The 25,227-nt window shown below is 45.6% G+C and overlaps 1 protein-coding gene across 1 annotated transcript; it reads left to right on the top strand.

Annotated features, from left to right (window-relative positions):
• The first annotated feature begins 631 nt into the window (after positions 1-631).
• Positions 632-22,467, top strand: MEX3A (mex-3 RNA binding family member A). Its single transcript, XM_083478309.1, has 2 exons — positions 632-1,304; positions 19,687-22,467. Exons 1-2 carry the CDS (start codon positions 719-721, stop codon positions 20,790-20,792), a joined length of 1,692 nt encoding a protein of 563 aa, XP_083334435.1. The 5' UTR covers positions 632-718; the 3' UTR covers positions 20,793-22,467.
• Positions 22,468-25,227: the final 2,760 nt, after the last annotated feature.

Here is a 25,227-nt window from a genome sequence, read left to right as displayed (position 1 = left end):
CCGCCCCTCTCCTGCTGTTGCTGGTGCCGCGATCGACTCGTCCTGCTCCTCGCCGGGACTCAGGCGCTCCCTTCACCGTGCCTTTTGCTGGCTCCTTCGCACGCGCGCGCTCGGGGGTGACTTGGGGGCTTTTCCATCCCGCCGGATTCCCTCCCCCCCGCTCCTGCCTTTTTTTTTTGCCGTCGCCCCCCCACCCCGACTAGCTCTCTCTTTCTTTCTCTCCATCTCCACACCCACTTCGGCGGCCAGGCGGGGTCTGCGCGACAGCACAGCAAGAGCATTTTAAAAAGAAAAAGGGGAAAGAGAGGGGGATCTTTGTGCGCCCAAGAGCCACACTGGGCAGAAGGGATCAGGTTACAGCAAAGGAACCGAGAGAGAGAGAGAATCGGCAAGAAAGAAAAAGAGAGGGGTCGGGGTGAAGGGGAGGGGGGAGGGAGAAAGGGGGCTTGGCCAGCAGGGAAAAGAGGGGAGTGGGCGGGGGTCTCTCCCTCTTTCTCTCGCCTCCCCCCTACCTCTTTGTGCCTCTCCCCCCTCCTCTCTAGCAGGCTCTTTGTTTCCCCCTCCTCCTCCTCCTCTCCCACCCACCCGCCCCCTCCTCATCCAAGCGGCAGCAGCAGCAGCAAAGGCAGCAGCAGCAGCGAGCCCCATCCTCATCATCACCATCCCGCCGCCGCCGCCGCGCCCCCCCACCCCCCTCTCTCCCCAGCCTTTGTTAGCCATGCCTAGCCTGGTAGTGTCAGGGATAATGGAAAGGAACGGGGGCTTCGGGGATCTGGGCTGCTTCCCAGGGAGCAGCAAGGACAGGGCGCTGCTGGAGGATGACCGGGCGCTGCAGCTGGCCCTGGACCAGCTCTGCCTACTGGGCTTGGGGGAGCCTTCGGCCGCCGCCGCGCCCTCCGCCTCGGCCCTGGGGGTCGGTGGCGGGGCGGTGGAGGACGGCAGCAGCAACCAGCCGGCGCAGCCCCCGGCGCCGCCCCCGCCGCAGCAGCAGCCCCAGCCGCCTCAAGCGCCCCTGCCACAGCCGCCGCCGCCGCCGCCTCCTCCTCCTCCGCCAGCTTCAGCAGCGCAGCAGCAGCAGCCCCCGTCGCAGGCGGCTCCCAAAGGCTCCTCGGCGGCGGCGGTGGCCGTGATCCCACCTCCGCCGCCGCCGCCACCCGCGCCTCCGACCGGCGCCGCCGCCGAGGCCGGCAAGCTCTGCGTCCTGTACAAAGAAGCCGAGCTGCGCCTCAAGAGCAGTTCCAACACCACCGAGTGTGTCCCGGTGCCCAGCTCCGAGCACGTGGCCGAGATCGTGGGCAGGCAAGGTGAGCGCTCCGCGCGCGAGAGAGGCTCGCCGGACGGGACTGCAGTGGGGAGGGGGCCGCGCTCCTCCGCGTTGCCCATTGTCTGCGCAACCCCAGCCCGCCCGCCAGCAGCGCGCCCACACCGCCTCCCGGCTGGCTAGCTGGCTGGGCAGGCGTTGCGCCGGACGGGGGTCCTTCTTTCTTCTTGCGCACCCCCTCCGCTTTCTCCCTCTCTTTCTGTTCTCCAGTCTTTGTCAAGTGCCACTCCCCCCTCCGCTGTTCTTCTTCCCAGTTCTCACTTTCTCTCTCTCTCTCTCCCCACCGGTTCCCCCCTCTTTATCTTTCTTCCTCGTTCCTTCTTTCCTTCCATCTTTCTTTCTTCTTTCTTCCTCCCGCCCCTCCTTTGTCCCGAGTCCCACCGTTCTCCCCCTCCACTGATGTTCGCCTCCTCGCCCTCCCTCCCTCCTTCCTTTCTTTGTGCCTCCAGTAAGTCTTTTCCTCCTGCTCCTGCTGTTGTTGCTACCGTCGCTGCACTTGTTTTTCTGGCCTCTTCGCCGCCCCCCCCCCGCCACGTCTTTCCCAGTTTTGTCTGAGAACCTTCATCCCAGCACCCCACTTCTGTCTTGTCTCCCACACCCCACCTCACGTCTTTCCTGCGCTGGTGATGTTGCCCTTCTCGCCCCTCTTTCGTTTTCTGCTCCTTTCTTTTATCCGGCCTTTCCAGCTCTCTCCCTGCTGCACCCCCTTCTTCCCCGTCGCTCCTGTTTCTTTCAGACTTTCCTTTATCCCTCTTCTTTTCCTCCACCCGCCATCTCTCTCTCTCTCTTCTCCCCCCTTCTCAAAAAAGTTCAGCTTGCCCTTTCCTCTAGCCTCGCAAAAAACCCCCACTACTATTGTTCCCACTGAGACACTTAATGTTGACCTGCCTTAGAAGGGGGGGAAATCAGTGGATGCAAAGTTAAATAGTGTTTCACACACCACACCCCCACGCCCACTTCGTAGCTGCCTTTGCTTTGTATAAATCATTTCCAGGGCCACTTGCTAGATTTTCTCATCTCACACTTAAGATGAATAATGGCCACTGCAGGGGGTGGAAATGGGGGTGGGGTCCTTCTCCATCAGGCATGGGGGGGGGGGGAAGGCAATGGATGTCTTTTGAGAAAGGGTAACAAATCCATACATTTTACTAGCCACACAGTGCACTGTAGAAATAAAAAACACTGGGGATTCTATCGCTCTAAGCTAGATAATAAATAAAATGCATTAAATTTATAGGAGGGGAAAATGGCAGAAAGTTCCCCTCTCTCTGTGTGCTTTCTGTCTTGTCTTGTCTCTCACTCTGTTTTTCAAAAATGGAAATGCAAAATCTGAAGTGCCCCCAAGACACTGTGAAAACACGCCTGTTACTTTTAATTGCATCCAGATCTATATTGTATCTCTCTGGTCTTACAAATATTACAGTCTCTGTCTTGAAGATTTGGTGCACTTGCCATTTTCAATGGGCTGGTGCTAGGGACTCCGTGGGGAAGGCTGAGAAAATCCCCCCTTTTGTTGAGTGCATTTCTGGAAGCAAAAGGGGGTGTGGTTCTCTTCTGGATTGTAATAGTGGCTGGTGCGCAGGGCTGTGTGTGTGTGTGCAGAAAGGAGGCGAATGCTTGGAGCCTAATAAAGGATTGAAAAACAGATTAATGAAAGTTGAACTTGTTATAGAAATATGTGGCCTGTGTTTGTGTGCGTGCTTGTGTAGAGACGACAGTTTATGTTTTAGAAGCCCTCCTTTTGTCTTCATTTATGCACACTTTTCTATCCTGTGGCTTTTTTAAAGTGGTGCTCTCGCTACATGATAGACAACAGCTGAGAGCCCTAAAAAAAAAAAAAAAAATTTACACCCCATGTGTGTGTTATGTCCTATCCATACCCCAGGAGGAAGACGGCCAGTAAATTGTCTACCGCCCCCCCCCCCGTCAACACAAAGGTGCCAGAGTCTGCTAAAGTTGCCTTGTTTCAGAAGGGGGGGGGTCTCCACATTGAGTTGTTGTTGTTAATACTCATGTGTGTGTGTGTTGTCAGCCCTGGAGATGTGGTTGCAACTCCCAGTTGTATGTACCACAATGAGCGGGGAAGTTTTATAGGGCCTCTTGGGGGGGAAGAAAGAAAATGGGGTTTCAGTTGCAAATAGTCTGGCAGAGGGAGGCAGGATTATGGGGCAGAGGAGTGAAAAGATGATTCACCACAAAAACCAGAGCCATGTTATTAGAACAATGGAGCTGGCAATGGCAGGTCTTCCTCCTACAAACAAAACAAACTGTTAGAGACTTTGGGGCTCAGCAGCTGGGCCCCTGCAGCATAGAGATGAGCCTTCACCCCCATATCCATGGGAGCAACACCTTTCTGAGACTGTGTATCAGCACTGACCTGGTTGTAAAGCCACTATCTCCAACCTTCCCCAGGGAATAAACCAAACCAAACCTTTCCTCCATTCCCAAAGTCAGTTAGAGTTCATTCAAAACCTCTGCAAAGAAAAATGGGGGGGGGGGGAGAGCAAGGTCGCATGGAGCAACACATGAAAGGGTGGGTGGGTGGGTGTGCACCCACCAAAGGTGCCCACCTCTTCCTCATCTTGTTCATTGTCCACATTGACACACTACCACAAGTCCTGTTTTGCCCAGGTGCTCAACACTGGTGGCGCAGGCGAAGAACTGGTGTGAGGTGCATTGCAGCGAAAGATGGGCCTCTCTTTGTTTAATTATGCTGGGTTCTTAGAGGGGGTGTGTGGAAAGGTGTGTGTGTGTTGTTTTTAAAATAAAATTGCCTTTTAAGCCAAATCCAAAATGGAAGGGTTGCATACCTGCAAAATAAGATGCTGCTGTTGTGTTCTCCGGGGTAACCCTGCTGACCCACACTCGGCAGGCGAAGGGGGTGTGTGCATGGCATACGGCAGTGCACTTAGAGAAGGGCTGGCGGAAACTAATGGTTTTTCCTCAAGAGGAGAAGTGGGCTTCCTCCCACAGTTTTAGAACCGTAATAAACAGGTATGAGACAGCTCCTCAGTTCACGTGCACCAGCACTGCTCAAAATCTTTTTGTTTCTTTTATTTCCCATGGAGTGGGACTGCTTTTGCACTGCCCCAAACCTGAAACTCAAGCAGATAAACTAACAAGGCCTGGGATGGAAGTCGCAGTGTCTGCATCGCTCAGGAAAGGCTAGGTTCCTGAAGGCTGGCTCTGAAAAGGGCTCCACCACATCCCCCTTCACCTCAACAAAGAAAAGGGTTCTCAGCACCATTGTTCTTCATGGGGCCTGCTATTGGGTATCTTTGGAAAAATCTAACCAATCAATTTTGCCAAAGGCAGACACCATGGCTTCCAGCCTTTTCTAAGCACACTGCTCTATACCGTGCCAATAACACACACACCCTCTGCCTATCGAGTGTGGGTCAACAGGGTTACCCCAGAGAGCACAAAAGCAGCATCTTGTTTTGCTACCACGAAACCCTTCCATTTTAGATTTTGCCACAGAACAGAGTATTACTAGAATATCTACTGGCTTGAAGTCTTTGAGTGAGTGAGAAAACTAAATTTAGGCATGGCTAGTTGAAGCAGAAGATGGGGGCTATTAAAAAAAAACCTATAGGGGTATAAAAATGCAAATATTCAGCTTGCTCAAAATAAATGTTTGGCCTTCATTAATCTACTCCCAGGTTAAATACAATCATGGTTTTCCTTTGCTTAAGTAGCTTTCTTCATCAATCAAAGCATAGATTGTTAAAATATCCAGTGTTGGGATGGCTTACCATCTATGACATTGCTAAACAGCATTTTTAATTAGCAGCATAAATACCCACTGATTTGCCTCCCTGTTGCCCTTGAAAGTACATTGACAATGGGGTTGATTTCCATTCCCACATCCTGGGCTTCAGGAATAAAGAGTCCAGGAGTCCTCCATTCCTAAATGAAAATCAGGTGTAGCTATTTTTGATGAGCAAAAACTGTGGACCCCCCCCCCCATCTAGGTTTTTGGGAAAGGTACCCAAGCATGGATCTGTTTTGTGCAAAAGGCACCATGAGAGGCAAAGTTCTGCTTGGAGCATATGCACGCTCCATGGAAACTGTGTTTTTAAAAGAGCTGCTTGTATGCTCTCGACTTAATCATGGAGCAAAACAACGCAGCCCTTCAAGTTACGGGATTTATAAAGGATGCAAGATAAGTTCATATTCTGAGTGCAGGCATCTGCCAAGGGCACTTTATTTAATTATTAATTCTTTAATTATCCATCCTGATCTCCACCCTGTTCCAGCTCAGCAGCTCCTGGGCAGGGAAATAGTACATAAGGAAAAACAAGGTGTTAAAGATAAACAAATGCACAAAAAGCAAATGTTTGTGGAAACAGGTTCAATTTACCAAATACCTAGTTAACAGCCATTGAGGAGTTTCAAGCCTTTGGGGGGAAATACATTTTATAGACACTTTATAGAAAAACAGTTCCATTGCTGTGAGGCAACCCTCCACGTAGCCTTTCTGCATGGGCTTGGTGCATAGACAGTGGGCGCTCTGGGTTGGTCTTAAAACTGGTGATGGAACATGAGACTGAATGTGTTATGGGCTGAGCTAAATGTTAGGAGAATCATGCAGTACAACCCTCTGTCCCTTCAGAATGAAGGTTGTGTGAATCTTGAGCATGATAACATGTAACATGTAAAACCCCTCCCTGTGGAAATCTAGTATGTAAAGGAGAATGCCTTCTTGCTGGCATGCTATGGGTTGTAGTCAACTAAGTCCTACTCAGTAGACCCACTAAAATTAATGACCCTAAGTTAGTCATGTCTAGTAACATAAACATGGCTACTCTGAGTAGAACTAGCGTTGAATACAACTCTTTGTCTTTGCATTGCATCCATTTAGTGAGCATTTTGAAGCAGTATAGCTCTTTATCTGATCACATAGATCATCTTGGATATTCAGGTGCATCAAGAACAGCCAAAGAAGGACCTCACTATTTTTTTAATGGGGACTGCTGGAGCCATCATGAGATGCATGACTTTGAGTGCAGGAGGCCTTTGTTCAGCCCAATGGATTAATGATGTGGTGATAGTGTCATGTAATACAGTATATAGAGAGAACGTTTCAGTCAAAGTGGTGGAGTTATGTGGAAAGCTGTAACTTCATTGACCTGTAGCAGAAACCATACTATTGGTGCAATTATCCTCCTTGGCATTGTGGATGAAGGTGGTAGCACTATACCCCCGCCCACTGCAAGTCAAAACCCTGATTTCTCTGCACAGCATAATGGGTGGAGCATGCCAGGCTGTGAATGATGCTTCAGCCAGCCAAAGTCACCATGGTTTGGTCTTAGCTTTTCCCCACACTCACTTTTGCACATACCTGCACCAGTGATTTATATACCATGACCTAAGTTTAACAGGAGCCACCTCTTCTGCAGTTGTGTAGTATGGCAAATAAATTGCTAAGTTTAACTGTGGTTGTTCTCCTCTAGCACAAAACCAGAGAACTTCCCAGGAGAATCCTGGAGCTTACTCCTGTGCAACACAAAGTGGATTGAACTGCACAAATAGCAGGGTGTGGGACATTTTAAAAAAATGTTTCTAGACCTCATGATTGCAACAAAATAATGCTTTCTTCTTTAACAATAATACTTAGGATTTATAAAGTGTTTCAGTTATGTTATCTTGGTTATCTTTACAGCAACCCTCACAACTAGAGTGGGACCCCCCTAGTGCTATTTGAGGGAGAGGGAGTTGCACCAATACTATGCTGGCATGAGCTGGTGGAAGTTGCAGTCCAAAAACACTTGGAGGGCACCAGGTTGGTGAAATCTAGTATAGAGAGTGGAAAAGGGGAAAAAGTCACCAGTTCTAGACAAACTTCCTGGCATGTCTGTGCTGGAGGAAGGTGCCTGGAGAAGTTTTAGAATGTTGTTGTTTAGAGGCTTGCAAAATTGGCGTAATTTTGTACTTGGCTTAATTAGACCTGGCTTTTTTTTTTCTAGTGCCAAGACTCAGCTCTAGAATGCATGTGGTAAAAATGGATGAAAGTGCTGTTGAGAAGGTGCAGGGAGCATTTCCTTCACATATGTAAAATGCATTTCCTTTGACAGTGAATAGTTATGTTGTCCTTGCACATTAGGGATTGGTGAAGGGTGTATTCCAAATCGGCAAGTGGCGTTTCCAGCAAATTTGAATCCTGAGACCTATTTTTCTAGAAATTTAAGTGGTGCTCATGAGAAAAAGATAGGCAAATCTTATTTCAGGTTTCTATACGTGTAAGGTAGAAGTGAGGAATCTCCAGCCTGGAGGACAAATGTGGCCCCTAAGCCTCTATTTCTGGGACTTTTTCCACAGGAGCCAAACTCTCACTGGCTTTGTTTTGTACCCTAAGTGTTTTAATGCCTTGCTGGAATGTGTCCTTGAACTCTAATAATGTCTCCTCCTTGCTTCAATGAAAGATAGCAAGGGGTGTGTGAGTGTGTGAAGAAAATACCCTAATGTACAAAAGTAACATTTGCATTTGTTTCTCACCCCTGGTATATCAGATCCCATGTGTCACAGCAAGGAAAAGATAACAGTACAGTACTATTGCCTGCTTCACACCTTATTATTATTAGGTATACATGCCAAATTTTATCACATGTATTTCAACAAATGTAACTTTTTTGATGATAGTAAGTCCCAGAAAGCTGATTTTTACCAGAGTCTCTGGGTCACACCTGAGAGCCAGTTGCATATCTTGAGGAGAATTCTGGATGGTTGTTCATATTGTAACATAGCAATTCCCAACTTGCCATTGAAAGTATATTCATCAGAAAGCTGCCAGTACTAGCTCCTGAATGAGACGGTTCACACATGGTAACAAATCAAGTGAGAAACTGCATGTGTAACTGGGTCGTCACAGGCAGAACCTCCATTTCACCTCCCACTATCTTTAAACAATACTTGTCAGTTTATACATTTCAGCTGCCAAACTTCAAGTGTTCACTAAAGAAGTGTATGTAATGTACGTGTATATGTGAAGCAAAACCATGTGTTTGACACTTAGGTTTGAAAACCTGGGTTTGTCACATGGATAATTCACATTTGTTAAATGTATGTGTTTTGGGGTGGTGGTTGTTTAAAACAGGCCCCCAACACTTATGGGCCTGGAGACACGCTGGGAAATCTCAGAAACTCATGGACACCACAAAATATTCCTTTAATGGAAGAAAAACTGCTGATACTCAGAATACCTACAGCAAAGCGAAACATACACACACTGCAAAATAAGTAGAATTAGCAAAAAAAGCAAGCAAAACCCCACCCAGCAATCAAATCCTCTGGGAGTTGTAACTCTGTGAGGGGAATTTGTGGCCTCCTAAAAACTCTCAGCACCCTTAACAGGCTACAGCTCCCAGGATTCTCCTGGTTTATAATGATATCATAGCACTTTAAATGTATGGTGTGGATTCGTCCTCAGACTGCCTGAAAGAAGCCTGTTGCTTTGTATTTTATACCATTCATTTGTTTTAGTATTTTAAAATTGTGAACTGACTTGGCAGCAAGTCGGCATATCAAAAGAAAGAAAGAAAAGAGCATAGGGTTGTCAAGTTGACAGAGAATTCTGAGGGTGGACTAGCTTCAGCAGGGTGGGGCTGTTATTTCCTTCACCTTGCAACTTTAATTTGGTTTTCTCAGACCTCTGTACGTGTCTCTGGCCCTTTCTGAGTCTTTTCCTCAGCTCCCATTTATTCAGCCCTCTCCCAATTCTCTATAGAAGTTGTGTCCTGAGAGGGTTTGAGAACATAAGAGTCCTGGGACCCTCTTATATTTTCATTTTTACCTCATGTTTACCTCATGTGGAAGTACCACAACATCAGAGGCTGGAACACAATTCCAGAAGGTTCTGAAGGGCCAAAGCAGTCCCTCAAAATTGCCCACAGAACATGGTAGCTGGGTTTTAATTGCATTCTTGCATGCCTGTATAAGAGAGCCTGAGTGAAACCAGCTTTCCCAGAGGGCTTGGCCCTTTTCATACATTTTTTGTTCACTAATGAGCACATGGGGTGTGTGTGTGTTTGTATGTATCAAATTCATAGCCTGCCCTTCCAAAGGGAGCCCAGGGCATCTCACAGAAATAAAATTACATAAGAACAATTAAAAGCAGCACACACGACAGGCAAAAGTAAAAACTTCATAAAATTATCAACCAAAAGTCTGGACATATAAGAAAGTCTTTAGACGTTTCTTGAATTCAAGTAAAGAGGGAGACCTCCTGATTTCCCTTGGGAGGGAATTGAGAGGGTGCCACCATTGAGAATGTCCTGTCTCTGGTTACACCCTGCAAGCTCCCCGTGTTCTGAGGTAATCTTTTCAGGAACCTATGTATGTGCACCCAAACACACAGTCGTACCTCGGGTTACATAAGCTTCAGGTAACATACGTTTCAGGTTACAAACTCCGCTAACCCAGAAATATTACCTCGGGTTAATAACTTTGCTTCAGGATGAGAACAAAAATCATGCAGCGGCAGCGGGAGGCCCCATTAGCTAAAGTGGTGCTTCAGGTTAAGAACAGTTTCTGGAACAAATTAAGTACTTAACCTGAGGTACCACTGTATAGGCTCCTCTCTGGAAAATGGAGAGTCACAAATCACATGTTTAGGAGGCTGTACAGTGGAACCTCGAGTTGCAGACGTAATCCATCCTGAAGGCACGTCCACAACTCGAAGCGTTTGCATCCAGAAGCACTGTGTCTGCGTATGCGCACGGCGCGATTTAGTGCTTCTGTGCATATGTGAGCGGCAAAACCCGGAAGTAACTATTCTGGTACTTCTGGGTTGCCGCAGGACGCAACTTGAAAAAACTTAACCTGAAGTGGACGCAACATGAGGTATGACTGTATATGTTTGGGTGCAAGAGCATAGGCCCCATGCAAGTGATACACTTCCACCTTATGAAAACAGCTCTTGTCTTCCTCCAGATGGGTTATGAAAGAGGTGTCAGACATAAAGCTTTATTGGGATGTTTTAGGGTCCACCCCAACTGCTACTCAAATGACTGAAATATATTTGGGGCTCAGAAACTGATAGAAAGAGCCTCTCATCACACTGCCTTTCTTGCCATGCACTCTAAAGCAGCATTTTCATACCATGACCCATCTTTAATTCTAACCTGCAACTTGGGATCCATTTTTCTTTTTTCTTTTCACTATACTAATTTCATTTTAAGGTTGTATTTTCCTGCTTCTCTTTCTCCTCACCATTTTTCAGGCTCTCCCCATGTCTTTCTGCTTTACCTTCTAATGCCCCACCCTCTTTTTTTTCTTAGCTAATAAAAAGGGTACAGTGGTACCTCAGGTTAATACTTAATTCGTTCCGGAGGTCCGTTCTTAACCTGAAACTGTTCTTAACCTGAAGCACCACTTTAGCTAATGGGGACTCCTGCTGCTGCATAATTTCTGTTCTCATCCTGAAGCAAAGTTTTTAACCCGAGGTACTATTTCTGGGTTAGCGAAGTCTGTAACCTGAAGCGTATGTAACCTGAAGCGTATGTAACCCGAGTTACCACAGTATTGTGCTTAGAAGATGCAAACCTCCAGCCTAAAAAAATCCCTGGAGAGCACAGTTCTATAAATTGACAGGTTGGGCTAGCCCCCATCTTTTTGGAGGGGGCCCAACAGGATGCCATTAATGGTCGTGCGACCTTCTTGTCAGCAAACTTGCCCCAAGAGCCACCATGCACATGACCCAGCAGCATTGAGGAAGAAAAGCAGCAGCCACCACTTGGTCAGTGCTTGCCTGTTCTCCTTCCAGGTAGTGGTCCCCCATATTAGGTTTCTTCCTTCTTTCATGGTGGCCAACTCATTCACTTGAGGTAGGCCTGGAAGTCTTGGGCTCTACCAGAGGTCACCAGCTCCTGATGCTGGCTGAGGCAGTCAACTTCAAAATTTTGTGCCTCTTTCAACCCCTTGGCTGCAACCTTTTATGTAATTTATCCATCTATTGAAAACACAAATAAAAAATATCCAAAGCAGTTCACAAAAGCAATAAACAATCATCCTAAAACATTAAAAAACATGTAATGCCTAAGTGGAGGAATTCAAAACAATATGCACTACTGTAGATGGTGGTATGTGCTAAATGAATACTAATAGTCAAGCAATATCTGAGTGGACAGTATTTATTTATTTATTTTGACACAGGCTAAAACCACGGCCAGCTCTACTATAAGGCAGAATGAGGCATCTGCCTCAGGTGGCAGAAGCTGCTGAGTATCAGCAGCTCACAATTGCTTTTCTTTAATTCCCCTTTGTTGCCACACAGCCTGTTCTAGGCCCCTTAATCTGACCAGCTAACCTGTCACCAGTGCTGAAGTCAGATTTCAGTGTTAGTCCAGTGGCTTTTCTATACATTGAATTGGGAAGGGGCACCATCTTGTTATTTGCCTCAGGCAGCAAAATTTCATAGGTCAACTGTACCAAAAACATAGTATGGTCATACTCCGAACCTATCCGTGCAGCTCAATGCAAAGCATGTTTCCTTGGAAGTAGTATTAAGTGGGATTTACTCCCAAGTAAATGTAACCATAAGTTGTCTTCTCTGTGTGCTTAGCTTTTTTCTGTATGTTTTGTTTCCTTGGCTTTTTCCTTTGCATTTTGTGTTCTTTTAAAAAACTCAAAACACCTTTATACCGAAATAAGTGCAAAGAAAATGGTGGCAGTGTCATGGTGTGACGGTGACCCACCTGAAGCCAGGATGTGACCCACTTGAGGGTTCCTCTGACCCACCAGATGAAGATTGATGCTATAAATTATTAAGAACAGGTGACATGCAATAATTGTTCAGTGTTGTTTGTGTGTGTGTGCACGCCGTTCTTGAAATCAAACTAGGGCAGAGCCCAGAGGAGGACCCAGGCACTACAGAGCAGGGGCCAATGATTTTTAGTAGATCATTGGAAGAAGATGTTGCAAAAGCGTTCTTTTGCAAGATAGAAATGAAAACAAAAGCTATATATTCAGTTCACCACTTTAAAAACAGTATTTTGGGGTGGGGAAAAGGAGCCTCACCTATTTCTTTTCTGTCAGCTGGGCTACAGCAGCTAGTCACCTGGCAACCCTAAACAGTGGGATTATTAATTTGGTGTCAAATCCTGGTGGAATTGACTTATTTGTGCAGACTGGGGGGAGGGGGTTAAAGGCCTGACCTCCAGGTATCTGCTCAGTGAGTGAATAAACACATTTGAAATCAACAGTCCTGGGTTAAAGCATGAGAGCTACAAAGCAGTGTTTTGAAAGCTCTGCTATCATACTGGTATACACATCAGAGATCTGCTGCAACTCAGTGGCAGACCTGGTTTTTGTTTTTCTCCCCGCTTAACATACAAATTAGTCAATGTTTTACAAACAATGGATCTTGTGGTAGTCACTGAGATTATTCCACTAGGAGAGGGTTCTTTTTAAATTACGGCTTCATTTCCAGAAGAGATTAAGGCCATTGCTCTGGATAGTGTGTGTGTATTCTGTGTCATAGTAACTGCAGGTCTGTACCAAGATAAACTGTATTCTGCATCCTGGCAATGCAAATTTGAGTGACAAACTTGCTTCATTTTACGCAATTTATTTCACCATTTTACTCTTGGGCATTCTGCTGCCTCTTGTCATGGGAAGGAGCTATGGAGGACTCTGAAGTCTCCCAACCTCTTAAAACTTTAACCAGCAATTTGCCAACCCTCTGAGTTTCACTATGAAGCAAATACTCATAACCCTAACAGCCAGAAACTTTCTTTAAAAGAGAGAGAGAGCGCTCAGATTCTTAAGAATGTTAATTTGCACCTAATACTGTATGCTGCGCTTTTGCAGAATCACAGTGCATAAGCAGCCCCAATAACTCCATCAGGTAATCAGGTCCAGAACTCGCACTGAGACCAGTGAAGTAACGGATGCCCCACTGAGGCAGGCCCAACTCATTCAATGTTTTCCATTGCAATACAGTAGATCTAGAGCCAAAATAGATTGCCAACTTGAGTGCCTCTTAGTAATGTGAACAAAACCACGCAGGGGCAGACCAGAGTGGGGAGTGTGCACTGAGGAGGAAGAAAAGTCCGTGAATGAGCATGTAAAATTTCTAGCAAATTCAAGCAAACCTTGGTTCTGCAGATCAGACTGGCTGAGAATCTAGGGCAGTAGGAAATTGTCTCCTGAAGCTCAGCTTAATTCAATTTCCTCCCCCCCCAAACAACCCAACGCCTTTGCCTCAGGACCCCTCCCCCTATACTTTGCACCTGCCCAAGCTTCCTTTCCTGTTGTCACCCCCTCCCCTTCCTGGTCGGGCATGGAAAACATGTGTTCAAGATGACCATCCCAGCAGCGACACACCCACTTTCTACTGTACTGCGATACATTCAAGATCCGCGCCTGGCTGCTGCTGCTGCTGCTGGCAGTGCCGTTTTTTCATGCAACAACAGTTTACACTGGCAATGCAGTGAGGCACAGATATTCCAATGGTTGGCTGGCGATCTGTAGTACATGCTTTAATGATAATAATAATAATCTTCATCATCTCCAGGTTTTGTTTAGCTTAACCCCTCCCCCCCAAATGTGTTAACTGTACAGCAGATATATATAACCTTTATTTATTTTTACAAAGTCTGTAGGGGCATAATAGGATTCCCCCCCTTTCCTAGATATGTTTATTTCATAAAGGAATCGTTCTAATTATTATTCAGCCTGTGCTGCAAGCCAGGGTTAAGATTTTCAAGATGCCCGCCTCTGTCTGGCCAAGTAAAGGGATTTTGATTATACTTTGTAGAATGGATGCACACCTGAGACATATTCTGAACACTGAGAAAAATGAAGTGTGAACATGACAAACAGGTGTTTGAAAAAATCATGGTAATATCGGGGTGCTGCAACCTCCCTAGGATCGCCTCAGGCTCCCTATCTATCTGGCTTTGTTTCAGTGTCAAGCAGCCCACAATATAAATCAAGACATACATTCCCTCACTCACCAAAGAAAAAATGGAAGTCCAAACAGCATTGGCTAAATTATAATTATTTGCAAGTAACTGCTTTGAACCTATGAACAATTAGATCCTTAAAAGAGTAATCTTTAGCCTTTCCAGGCTGGAGACAAGCCTACAACATGCCATGTAGGATCGCACTACTGATTTTCACCTTCCTGTTTATTTCTATGAACAGAAGAAGCTGCCTAATGCAGAACCAGGTCACTAGCCCAGTGCTGCCTCCTTTAACTGGCAGTGGCTGTCCCAAGGTCGCAGGAAAAGGCATTTCCTTTCTTAGCCACCTAAGGTTTGTTTAAATAGAAATGTCAAGGAGTTGAACTGGGATCTTCTGCATGCAATGCTGGTGCTTTACCCTTGAACTGGGCCCCTGTCAAGCTGGTACCATCCCCTCTGTTTGTCTCCTGTTTGATTTCATCCTTCTCTCTATCTTTGTATCTCAAACTCACTCTCTCTCTCCCCACCCCCTTGCAACTCCAAATTTACAAGGAGCAAGAGGCCGGGATCTGACACAGGGCCTTTCCCATTATAGCATCCATCCTTCGGAATTCACTGCCTGGGAAAATCCACCAAGCTATTTCCTTTGTTCTTCCACCAACCTTCATACACACAAAACCTTTCCCAGACTATTGTTATTGATGCTGAGTTTGTTTATCCTGATTTTGACTGGTGTTTGTGTTTACATTAGGTTGCATAGTGTACTTCCATAGACAATATTGTGCAGGAAAACAGGGAAGTGCCTGCATAACTGCAACACCTTTGCTCTCCAACTACAGGAGGACCTCCCCCCTTTGTCATTTCACATTTCCACCTGCTGAACATGATTAAACTGATCTTAAGTCTTTATTTTTAAAGACTTCAAAATGTGCATCAGAATGTATAACCTAACAATTGTTCTGGCTGTAGGTATGAACTGACTGTGAGAGATTGCTTGTGTCCATGTGCATGCATTTATTAGTGCATTTAAGTGCACTTGTTCGGATGCAATTGTGGAGAGTCTTGACTTCTAAGAGAAGAAACATCCTTAGAAGGCAAGATAGAGACAAGCATGGAGTTCATGAGATTATTTTAAAAGATATTTTATGCAGCAAAGTAACTTGTGGATTTACAAAGATTGGCTCACTGCACTATTGTGTCAAGTAAAAGGGTCTCCGCCTTCATTTCTACCTGACATGCTAGGTTTCTATGTGCAGGGAGCATTCAGTTACATGAGCTGCAGCCTGAAATGGTACAACCTACTTCATTTAGGGCCAAACTTGACATGATGGCAGCTATTATGTGTGTCCTGACCTAGCACTACCCCAACCACATAGGAGCAGGAATAGGGGTGGGGTCTTGTTCTTAAAATGGGGGCAGGGCAAACATGTGAGCCCCCATCTTACGGTGTGCTTCTCTACAGCCTCTCTCCCAGCTCCAAGTAGAGAAAGTTCAGCATCCCTTACCTCCTTTTGCTTTTAAACTTGCACAGACACACTCACTTGATACATAACAGGGATTGTTTAGTGTTTAAATATATCATGCTCTTCCCATTGCATCTATATTGGCCCCAGGAACAAGGCCTAATCATACAGGTCTTCAGGGTCATTTGAGATGTCCAGAGAAACAAACAATTCAGATGTGCACACAATTTCTCTCACTTTCATGCTCCTAGTGGTGCAGTAATAAAACTGCTAGCTAAGCAGGCTCTGGTATGGTTTCAAACTAGGTGAGGGACCCTGTGCTGAGATTTCTACATTGCAAGGGGTTGGACTAGATGACCCTCGAGGTCCGTTCCAACTCTATGATTCTATGAATGTTTTTTTTCCTTTGCTTTTTGGCACGCTGGAACTCAAAAAGCTTTGCTATACTGTATGGCTTGGTTTCCTTAATTAACAAGTTCTTGTTTAGAAGTGGTGGAAGATCCCACAGCTCCACTTGAGGTTGAGAGAACATCTACTCCACCAACATATATTGGTTTTATACCAATTTGGTTGTCATGTGTCCCTCCCCACAAAAACACAAAGTACACTATCCTGGGAATTGTAGTTTGGCGAGAGAGTCTCAAACCCCTATATCAGAACTACAAATGCCCAGAGCATGGAAATGACTATAAAATCCGTTCAAGACTGTACTGCAGATATGTTCTGAGTATGGATATAATGGGTGGGAAAACCTACCCCAACAATTCAATCCAAATTCATAGCAGAGGAAAACAAGCTCTGAAACGGTTACATTACAAAAATCAAATTGAATTAGTAACTTGGGCCACATTGCAGGTGTGCAATTACTTGGAAAGGGATTCCATTTTTAAGGCTTCTTTGGAGTATGGGGGACTTTTAACACAGCAAACTTGTTCTTGCAAGCATTCCTCCATCAAGTCATGTTTGCAGCTCTGCACCCTATTCATTCCACTTTGAGGCAATTTCCTGGGCCATGGCAGAAACAACATACATGACAGGGTGGCAAGCATTCACAAGTCCAGCCCTGCCAGGCAAAACCTAGCAAGAAAAGTTAACAATTTCCCTAGATCACTTCCACGTGCAAAGAGGTTGGCATCGATATTGTCTTCAGCTCACCTACTACTCAGTAGTGTGCTTGCTTGGGCTGGGAGAATGGGGCAGAATCTGCAGGGATGTGTACTTCTTGCTTCCTTCATGTAGGGGGGTGTGTCTCCCCTCCCTCCAACTCTGTTTCAAGAGGAAGGGTTCCCTCCATCTGTCTGACTCTGCGGCACCCTTTGTCCTGTTTCTGGGCCAGTCACAGCCTCCCCCACCCATGGTTGCCTGCCTGCCTCCTTTTGTCTGTTCCTTGATTCCCCCTCCCCCTTTCCTCCTCTACGCTCTCCTTGTCAGGGTCCCTTTTGCCTTTTGGTCTGCAGCGTCCCCCCTCCTCTTTTTTATTTTTTACCCTGCCTGCATCCCTTTCTCCCCCCTCCCCAGAGAGCCTTGTGCAGCAACATTTGTCCCCAATTACATCTCTGCCTTGGTTTCCTTCCCATCTGCGCCCAGCATGGGCTTCCCCATCCTTTGTCTCTCCGTCTCCATCACCCCTTTGTTTCACCTTTCCTATTACACGAGGGCTCTTTCATTGCTCTTCCTCCCTCTAGCTCCGCTCAGCCACTACTACCACCACTACTACCCATTAAATCAGGGAGGGCCTCCGTGTCTATCTTAGCTGAACACATCTGGGAAGAAGAATCGGGTCGCCACTGTTTTGTCTCCTAAACAGGCCCTGGACGGCGGCAGATTTTCACAATGCAGATTCCCGGCCCCAATGAAATTGATCCTTTCGGTGCAGTGAGAGAGAGAGAGAGATCAGTCCATTAGGGGCAGCATTCCCCCCTCCCCCCAACTGCACTGCATTTGTATCCTCCCAAGGCGCAAAGCAGCAGTGAGTGGGGCTCTCTGGCTTTCTGCCAGTGCTTGCCATCTAGACTGGGATTTCTGAAAACATACCTTACCTCAAGTCTTTCTTGGGATAAATTATTTATCCCAGTTCCATGAATACAGAGGAGGGAATAAATAAGTTTTTGTCTCTAGGATATTTCGTCTTGGAACATCCTACTTTTCGTTTCTTTGTTTAATGATGTTATGCCATAAGGGCAGGGGTGGGGAACTTTTGGCCCTCTGGGAGTAGCTTCCATCAGCCACTGCCAGCAGGGCCATTGGTCAGGGATTGTGGGAATTGTAGTTTAACAATGTTCTTGTTCTCCAGCTCCCATAAACCCCCAGCCAACATGGCTAATAATCAGGTATGATGAGGGTTGAAGTCCAGCAACATCTGGAGAGCCACAGATTTCCCATCCTTGTTCAGTGGGGTTTTCTTTTTTCTGCCACCTTCACTATCATTCATCATACCTTTTATAAAATGCAGTTGTGCTTGAAATGGCCTCATACGTGGGGCAAAGAATTGCATCCAGGTGATCTCTCCAAACTTGTGATTCCCAGTTGCTGGTATTCAGAGGTGCACTGGTTCCAATACTGGAGGTAGTACATAGCTAACATGCCTGGTAGCCACTGATCCTCCATGGGTTAGTCAAAAGTAAGGACTTAGGGCACTTACACCCAGTAGTTTATTGTGGAGTCAGTGCTTTTTACAGCATCCACATGACATCATCCCAATCAAAATCCAGTATATACCCCCTCCCCATTCCAGTTTAAACCAGATTTACTATGGGGGGATTATAAGATTTTCCATAGAAAAAGAAACTAGAGATTTAGTAAGAAAGTAATATGGGGCAGCATTTTGATGATGACATCATATGGATGTATTTTGCCTGTGGGGAACAAATCATGGAATGATAGCACTGGAAAGAAGAAATGTAACCTAGGACTCGGCTAGATTGGTAAAGAAAAAGCAATTTACATGTGTTGTATATGTGATATAACATTGTGCCACCAGATGGTGATGTGGACTCCCATTTTTCTCTACCTGTTTTCCCTGTTTAAATTTACAACACGTTTAACTGAAACGCTTCTTTGATGTGTCTAGATCCAGCCCTGGGGGGGGGGGGGGAATGCTACCTTACTCACAGTGATCCAAGAGACTGTCTTGCTGGATCAGACCAAAGTGTCAGCTAGTCCGGTTCCCCATAGTGACCTACCCCAGCCACTGTTATTTGGAGGCAAACTACCTTTGAACATGGAGACTTGGTTTTGTTATCATGGCAAATGGTGATTGAAAATCTCTCTTCCATAACTTTGTCTGATCCCAATAAGGATTCTGTATAACATTCAACATGAGAGGCAGTCTGTCACTGAAAACTAGTTGCTGGGGAGGGGGCTCCTGCCTTCATGCCCTCCTTCCCATAGACTGGAATAGATGGATCTTTGGTCTGATCCAGCACAGGCTCTTCTTACATTCCTAAAGCCACATAGAATAGTGGTTATCAGCACACATTTCTCCAACAAATCCCCTTAGTTGTTGTCTGAAGAAATAATCTTCTCTGATGCCTATTAAAAACACTTCAAAACTAGTTTCAATCATAAAAATAAGGTGGGTCCTGATAATATACACTTCGTGTCAAAAGCCAGGGTAAAGAGATGTGTCTTCGGTATTCTCTGGAATATTGAAGGTGCCAGACTCACCTCTGTGGGGAGGGAGTTCCACAATTTAGGGGCTACCACAGAGTATGTTCTTTCCCATTTTTCCACATGGCGCATCATTTCATGAGCCCGTTAGTTTTCTTTTGCTAAACTAAAAAGCCCAAAACATTGTTTGTAACCTTTCCTTCTAGGGTAGTCGCTCCAGCACACTTATCATTTTGGTTACTCTTTTCTGTCCCTTCTCCAATTCTTCAATGTCATCTTTAAGGACTTTGTGGTGGCCAGAACTGTACATTGCACACATCCTCAGTGTCTTTCAGAACTGGGCCTACCACTAACCCGTATATCCTTTGTTTCTTTTCTGTCTTTAAAGGTTGCAAAATCAAAGCTCTGAGGGCAAAGACTAACACCTACATCAAGACTCCAGTACGTGGGGAAGAGCCTGTCTTCATGGTAACTGGGCGGAGGGAGGACGTCGCCATGGCAAGGAGGGAAATTATTTCTGCAGCCGAGCACTTCTCCATGATCCGCGCTTCTCGTAACAAGGCTGGCACCACCTTCGGCAGTGCTCCAACCTTGCCGGGGCAAGTCACCATCCGAGTCCGGGTCCCATACCGCGTGGTAGGCTTAGTGGTGGGGCCTAAAGGAGCTACCATCAAGCGGATCCAGCAGCAGACCAACACCTACATCATCACACCCAGCCGGGACCGGGACCCTGTCTTCGAAATCACGGGAGCCCCAGGCAACGTGGAGCGGGCCCGAGAGGAGATTGAAACTCATATAGCCGTCCGGACAGGCAAGATCCTAGAATACAACAACGAGAATGACTTCCTGTCCAGCAGTCCTGACTCGGGCATGGAGAACCGATACTCAGAGGCCTGGCGGGTTCACACTCCAGCCCCTGGATGCAAGCCTCTCTCCACCTTCCGTCAGAACAGCCTCGGGTGCATTGGCGACTGCTCTGTGGACCCTGCCTATGAGACACCCCGGCTGAATGACCAAAACGATTTCAATTACAGTTACCTCTTCCCCAACTACGGTGTCAACAAACAAGATCTGTATTACGGCGTGCCAGAGTCTGGTGCTCCTTTGTGGGCTGGGCAGGAGAACACCAACCCTGTCTCGGTCCTCTTCTCCAAGCAGCAGCGATCTAGCAATACGGGCACCATCCATCCCAACTCGCACCGCTCCCCATCCTCATCTATACAAGAGCCTACCCTCTCTGGGCTTCCTAGAAGGTCTCAGGGGGAGCCTTTGCAAGGGTTTTCCAAACTGGGTGCTTCTGCTGCCACCCGGACGTCCATCTCCAGCAGCCGGGAGTGCATGGTGTGCTTTGAGAGTGAGGTGACAGCAGCTCTGGTCCCCTGCGGCCACAACCTCTTCTGCATGGAGTGTGCCGTGCGGATCTGTGAGCGGACTGACCCAGAATGCCCCGTGTGCCATGCAGCAGCCACTCAGGCCATTAGAATATTTTCTTAAGAGAGAGAGAGAGAGAGAGAGAGAGATTGAGAGAGGGGGGAAAAGACAACATAGGGGGAACTGGAGTGGGTGACAGGACGGGAGGGAGGGGACAGCAGAGAGCGAGAGAAAAATACAGATATGAAATAATTTGAAGAATGAACGAATTAGGGGGAAAAACAAAATGAAATTAATTTAAAGGAGAAGAAAGAAATTATTTTAGGAGCAATGTAGGGTTATTTTTAAAGAAAATAATAAAGATGATGATAAAATTAAAATGGAGAAGCCAGGAATATTTGGGAAGGTAATCACTACACTATAAAGCCTGTAGTGTCATTTTTAAATCGAGAAACTCTTTAACACACACGCAAGTGATTCTCAAGCAACGTGGGAGGTACGATGTGGTGGCATTTTGGGGCAGGGCCTGTGGTTTCTGCCAGCAACAGAGAGAAGTCATTACTGGACAGGTCAGGGGTCGTCTTCTCATCCCGCAAACCCAGCCTTGGTCTTGGTCTGAACGTGGTCTGAAGTTGCTGGGCCCTTCAACCTGCCTGGTGGATGAAAAGCTCAGAAAGAAGTAAATCAGGAAGGGAAACAAGAAAGAATAATGAGAGAAACCATCAGCCTCTGGGAACCTGATCAAACGAGGGCACAACTGTATTACCTCAAAACACTTAAAAAGAAAAAGAAGCAGCTAAAGATCTTTATATTCTTTTTCCTCTATTTTTTTCCTAAGAAAAAAAATTAAAATGAAAAATAATATTAGAGCCAGTGAAATGGGGAAATGGGGGTGTTGGAAGAGCCCCGAGATAAAATCCTCCTGGCCACCGTTTTATTTTTCCATTTTGAATCTTCTGAGCCACCACAAAACTCTTGAACTTTGATTTTTCTTTTTCCTATTCGAGCAGGGATTCATCTAATAAGAATCAGGAGTCACTAACAGGGTATTTCCCAAAAACAAACCCCCCACACCACAAATCAACGCTTCCATATTCCCACTCAAGGGGGATTTGGTGAGGGTTGACATCCAGGTTTCTGCATTTCGCTCCCCGCACTTGCCAAGCGATGCAATTTCAAACATTCATGCAAAAAGACAAGCCTTGTTTTTTCCTTCCTTTGTTTCTCTTCATTTCAACAACGACAATTTCGCACCAAAACCTAAGAAAGATGATCATGCAATACTGGCAGCGAAGCCCACTTAAAACAAACCCACAACCCGACAGAAAGCAAAAAATATATATATATACGAATTAACATGTTTATATATAATTTTGTCGTCTTTTTAAAATGGACCAAAACTTTTGTTACACAAAATCAAATAAAGAGATAAAATAAGAGTATATCCTTATGGACCAAAACCTCTTTTTGCTGTCCTCATCTGGATCTTCCTGAGGTTGCCCTAGTTTTATATATTATATTTTTTTCACAATGAAGCAAACAGACACATGCTCAAAAAAAAGAAAGAAAAAATAATATTGAATTGCCTTGTTAAACATCCTTAATCATTTCAAGACATTTGACTCCTGCTTTTGTTACATAGGATACTTTATCAAACTGTTGGGAATTGGAGAGACAAGCGCTCAAACTTGCTTCCCTGCCAATTTCAACGCCCTCAGCAACGTAATGTAGTCAGGTTTTTTCAAGTTGCTACATGGATGCCAAATTGCCAAGATTCAGAGGGGTGGATTAAAAATAACAGAGTTATATGCATTAAGTGTGTGCATGTGTGTATGTACACACACACATACACACACGGTATATGCTCTCCTTCCCATTCCCGTTTTTACATATGCTTACACTTCTTGGACCCTTATTTAGAAGGAAACGTTGGAAACAAGAAACTTTGCAGCTTCTTATAGATGGTTCTAGAAGATGAGAGCTTCTCAATTTTTATCCTTGTATGATACGTTGCAGGAAACATGACTTTCATCATCACATAACATGCTTCCTGATGGAAGCCATCCCCTCTTTTTCTTCCCCCCGAATACTGTCCTGTTGATTTGTCCTACATGGCCCTCAAGTCATCCACTGACAGGGCTGGGTGTGCTCTTGTGCTAAACAGAATCCCTTCAGATTCCACCCCAGATTTTGCAAAAATTATTTGACATAGCTGTTAGCCTTGGGAATCACAGGGCTATCTATGTGCAACACCAAAGCTTCATCCCTTGGCCAGAGGAGGTTGGGCTGTGGCTACATATACTCCCTCCCATGTTGTCCCATTGGGAAGCCTCCTTGGATCCTGATTTCTCATGATGCCAAATTCCACCTCTTATACTTTATCCCTACTTTCAGAGAGTACACACAGCCCTGCAGCTCTACCATTTTTTTATTTCGGCAAAAACCCAAACTGCATTCTGCTGAATGTAACAAGTGACTATGATCCATGTCTGAAGGGAGGGAGCTGGGGGTGAAGGTGTTGCTTTAAATGATGACAAAACATGTATTGTCCTGGAATTGGAAGAAGAAGGGGTTAAGATGAAGGGCGATCACCTCCTAGGTTCTTAACTTAACATTCAAAAGACAATGCTCTGCTAAAGGGGACACTGTCAGTTTTACTTGGGACTTCCCACCTACCCTTGATGCTGAAGTGGCTTCATTCTGCATTGCAGTTTTGTGCAGGCATCTGGGTGTTTTTCAAAAAACAAAAACCACCCCAATCAAAATTATTTGCATTTTTTTTTACATTCAGGTGAGCTTGGCAACATGAATTGCCTGCTCTCCTTTCAAATTCCAATACATAACTGCCTCTAAATGGCGCTGGATTGATGGCAGTTCCACAACTTCAACTGGATTGGGTCAACCACCGTGGAAAATTAGAACTTAAGCATGCCAAATCCGTTCATGACAAACTCGGGTGAATTTTTCTCTATGAAAGCAAATGTGGATGGTTGCCAGTGGACGAGATGGAGCTGATTCAGGTGGCCTTCAGCCTCTCAGTTTCCAAATCTGGCAAAAGTGTCCTTGTCAGCCTTGGCCAACCCAGTACCTCCAGATGGCAAAGGCTGGCCTTGCCATCAAGATTCATCTGGAGTTGCCTTCAAAGCAGCTTGATCTCCACACCACGTGGGAAGTGAAGTGTGCGGCTTGCCCTCTTCCGTCCTTGGCACATCCCTTGGCATGCCAGCAAAACAACTTTCTATGCATTCCTTTTGAAAGCCTGCAAAGGCTTTTGAAATACTTGGTAACTGGCCTCACCAGCTTTCCCAACCCCCTTCTTCTTAAAAACAAGTCCCTTCATGGACACCACAAATTCTGACAGTTTCCCCTTTTCTTTAAAAAATAATAATGAAAAGTTCTGGTGCCTGTTTTGTCAAATAGGACTGTATGACTCCTGGTATGAGAAATGGGGAAAGGAAATGGGGGCTGGGGGGAGGAGGGTGGGGAGAGAAAAATACATTTTTCTTTTTTTGGAGAAAGAAAGAAAGAATGCAAAAGGAAACGAACGGATACTGACGTGATTCCATTTGTTCCTGGTGTGGGAGGGGGCTGCCTGGCCTTCTCCCACTCATGTAGATAAAAGGGGATAGGGGGAGGAGGAGGAGGATGAGCAAGAGGGTGTCCCAGACTTTGTGGCAAAGGAATAAAGGGTGGGGTCAGAAGGATGGCCCCCCCCCGTCTGATGGTGCTCCCTCTGACAACGTTGCGCCCCATTCGGGGCTGGATATATTCTTTGGATTTAGTTGTTCTTGGCGGAGTGAAGTCTGTTTCGTAGTTAATGTGAGAAAGTTTTCGGTCAATGTTTTTTTTTATTCTTTTAATGCCAGGCAATGGAGAAAGGATAACTGAGGAAGAGGAGAGGTCTCCCTACGTGGGGAAATACTTATTGGGAGGTTGGGGCAGATTTTAGCTCTGGCCCTATGGGGTGAGTAGTAAAAGGGTGGAAGAATGGCGACCGGGAGCAGGGGAGGTGCATGTGGATCTGTTCCTACCCTCTTTTCCCCCCATTGTCTTTCTTATTAAAACAAACATTTGAAACACTCTTCCCCACCCCCACCAACACACATGCACGCATGGTGAAAATCAATGGATATTCCCCCTTTAAAAAATATGATGAAAATAAGAGTATAAAACCCAAACCAACATCCACACTTGCTAATTAGAAATGGAAGGGGTATGCATCCTGTCTTAGAACAAATGTTCTTCATGAACCAGGCAGGTCTTGCCTCTTTTCAGTTAATTTTTTTAAAAGAGAAAAAAAGACCCTTTTTCTTAGTTCCAATAACCTTTTATCTATCTATCTAATCTATATATACATATACATATATATTAAAAGAAAGCCTGATGTAGCAACTCTAGTTTAATAGCAGTATTTTAACTCCCATCTTTTAAAAAAATATATATAAATATAAATAAATATATATATATATATATTTCCGCCCACTTGCCCTCCCTGTTATTTTTTAATGTAGCCAGAAAAAGAGAGAGAGAGAGAGAGAGCGCGAAGAGAACCCCAAAT

Source organism: Podarcis liolepis (assembly GCF_965112155.1).
Source record: "Podarcis liolepis genome assembly, chromosome: 15".
Classification (NCBI taxonomy): domain Eukaryota; kingdom Metazoa; phylum Chordata; class Lepidosauria; order Squamata; family Lacertidae; genus Podarcis; species Podarcis liolepis.
Note: the sequence above shows the minus strand (reverse complement) of the source record. Positions and strands in the feature narration are given on the sequence as shown.

Excerpts from the sequence above, each read along its gene's own strand:
- MEX3A (XM_083478309.1), top strand. The coding sequence starts at position 719 with ATGCCTAGCCTGGTAGTGTCAGGGATAATGGAAAGGAACGGGGGCTTC. Across the intron at positions 1,305-19,686 it reads CGAGATCGTGGGCAGGCAAG|GTTGCAAAATCAAAGCTCTG; the intron begins GTGAGCGCTCCG and ends CTGTCTTTAAAG.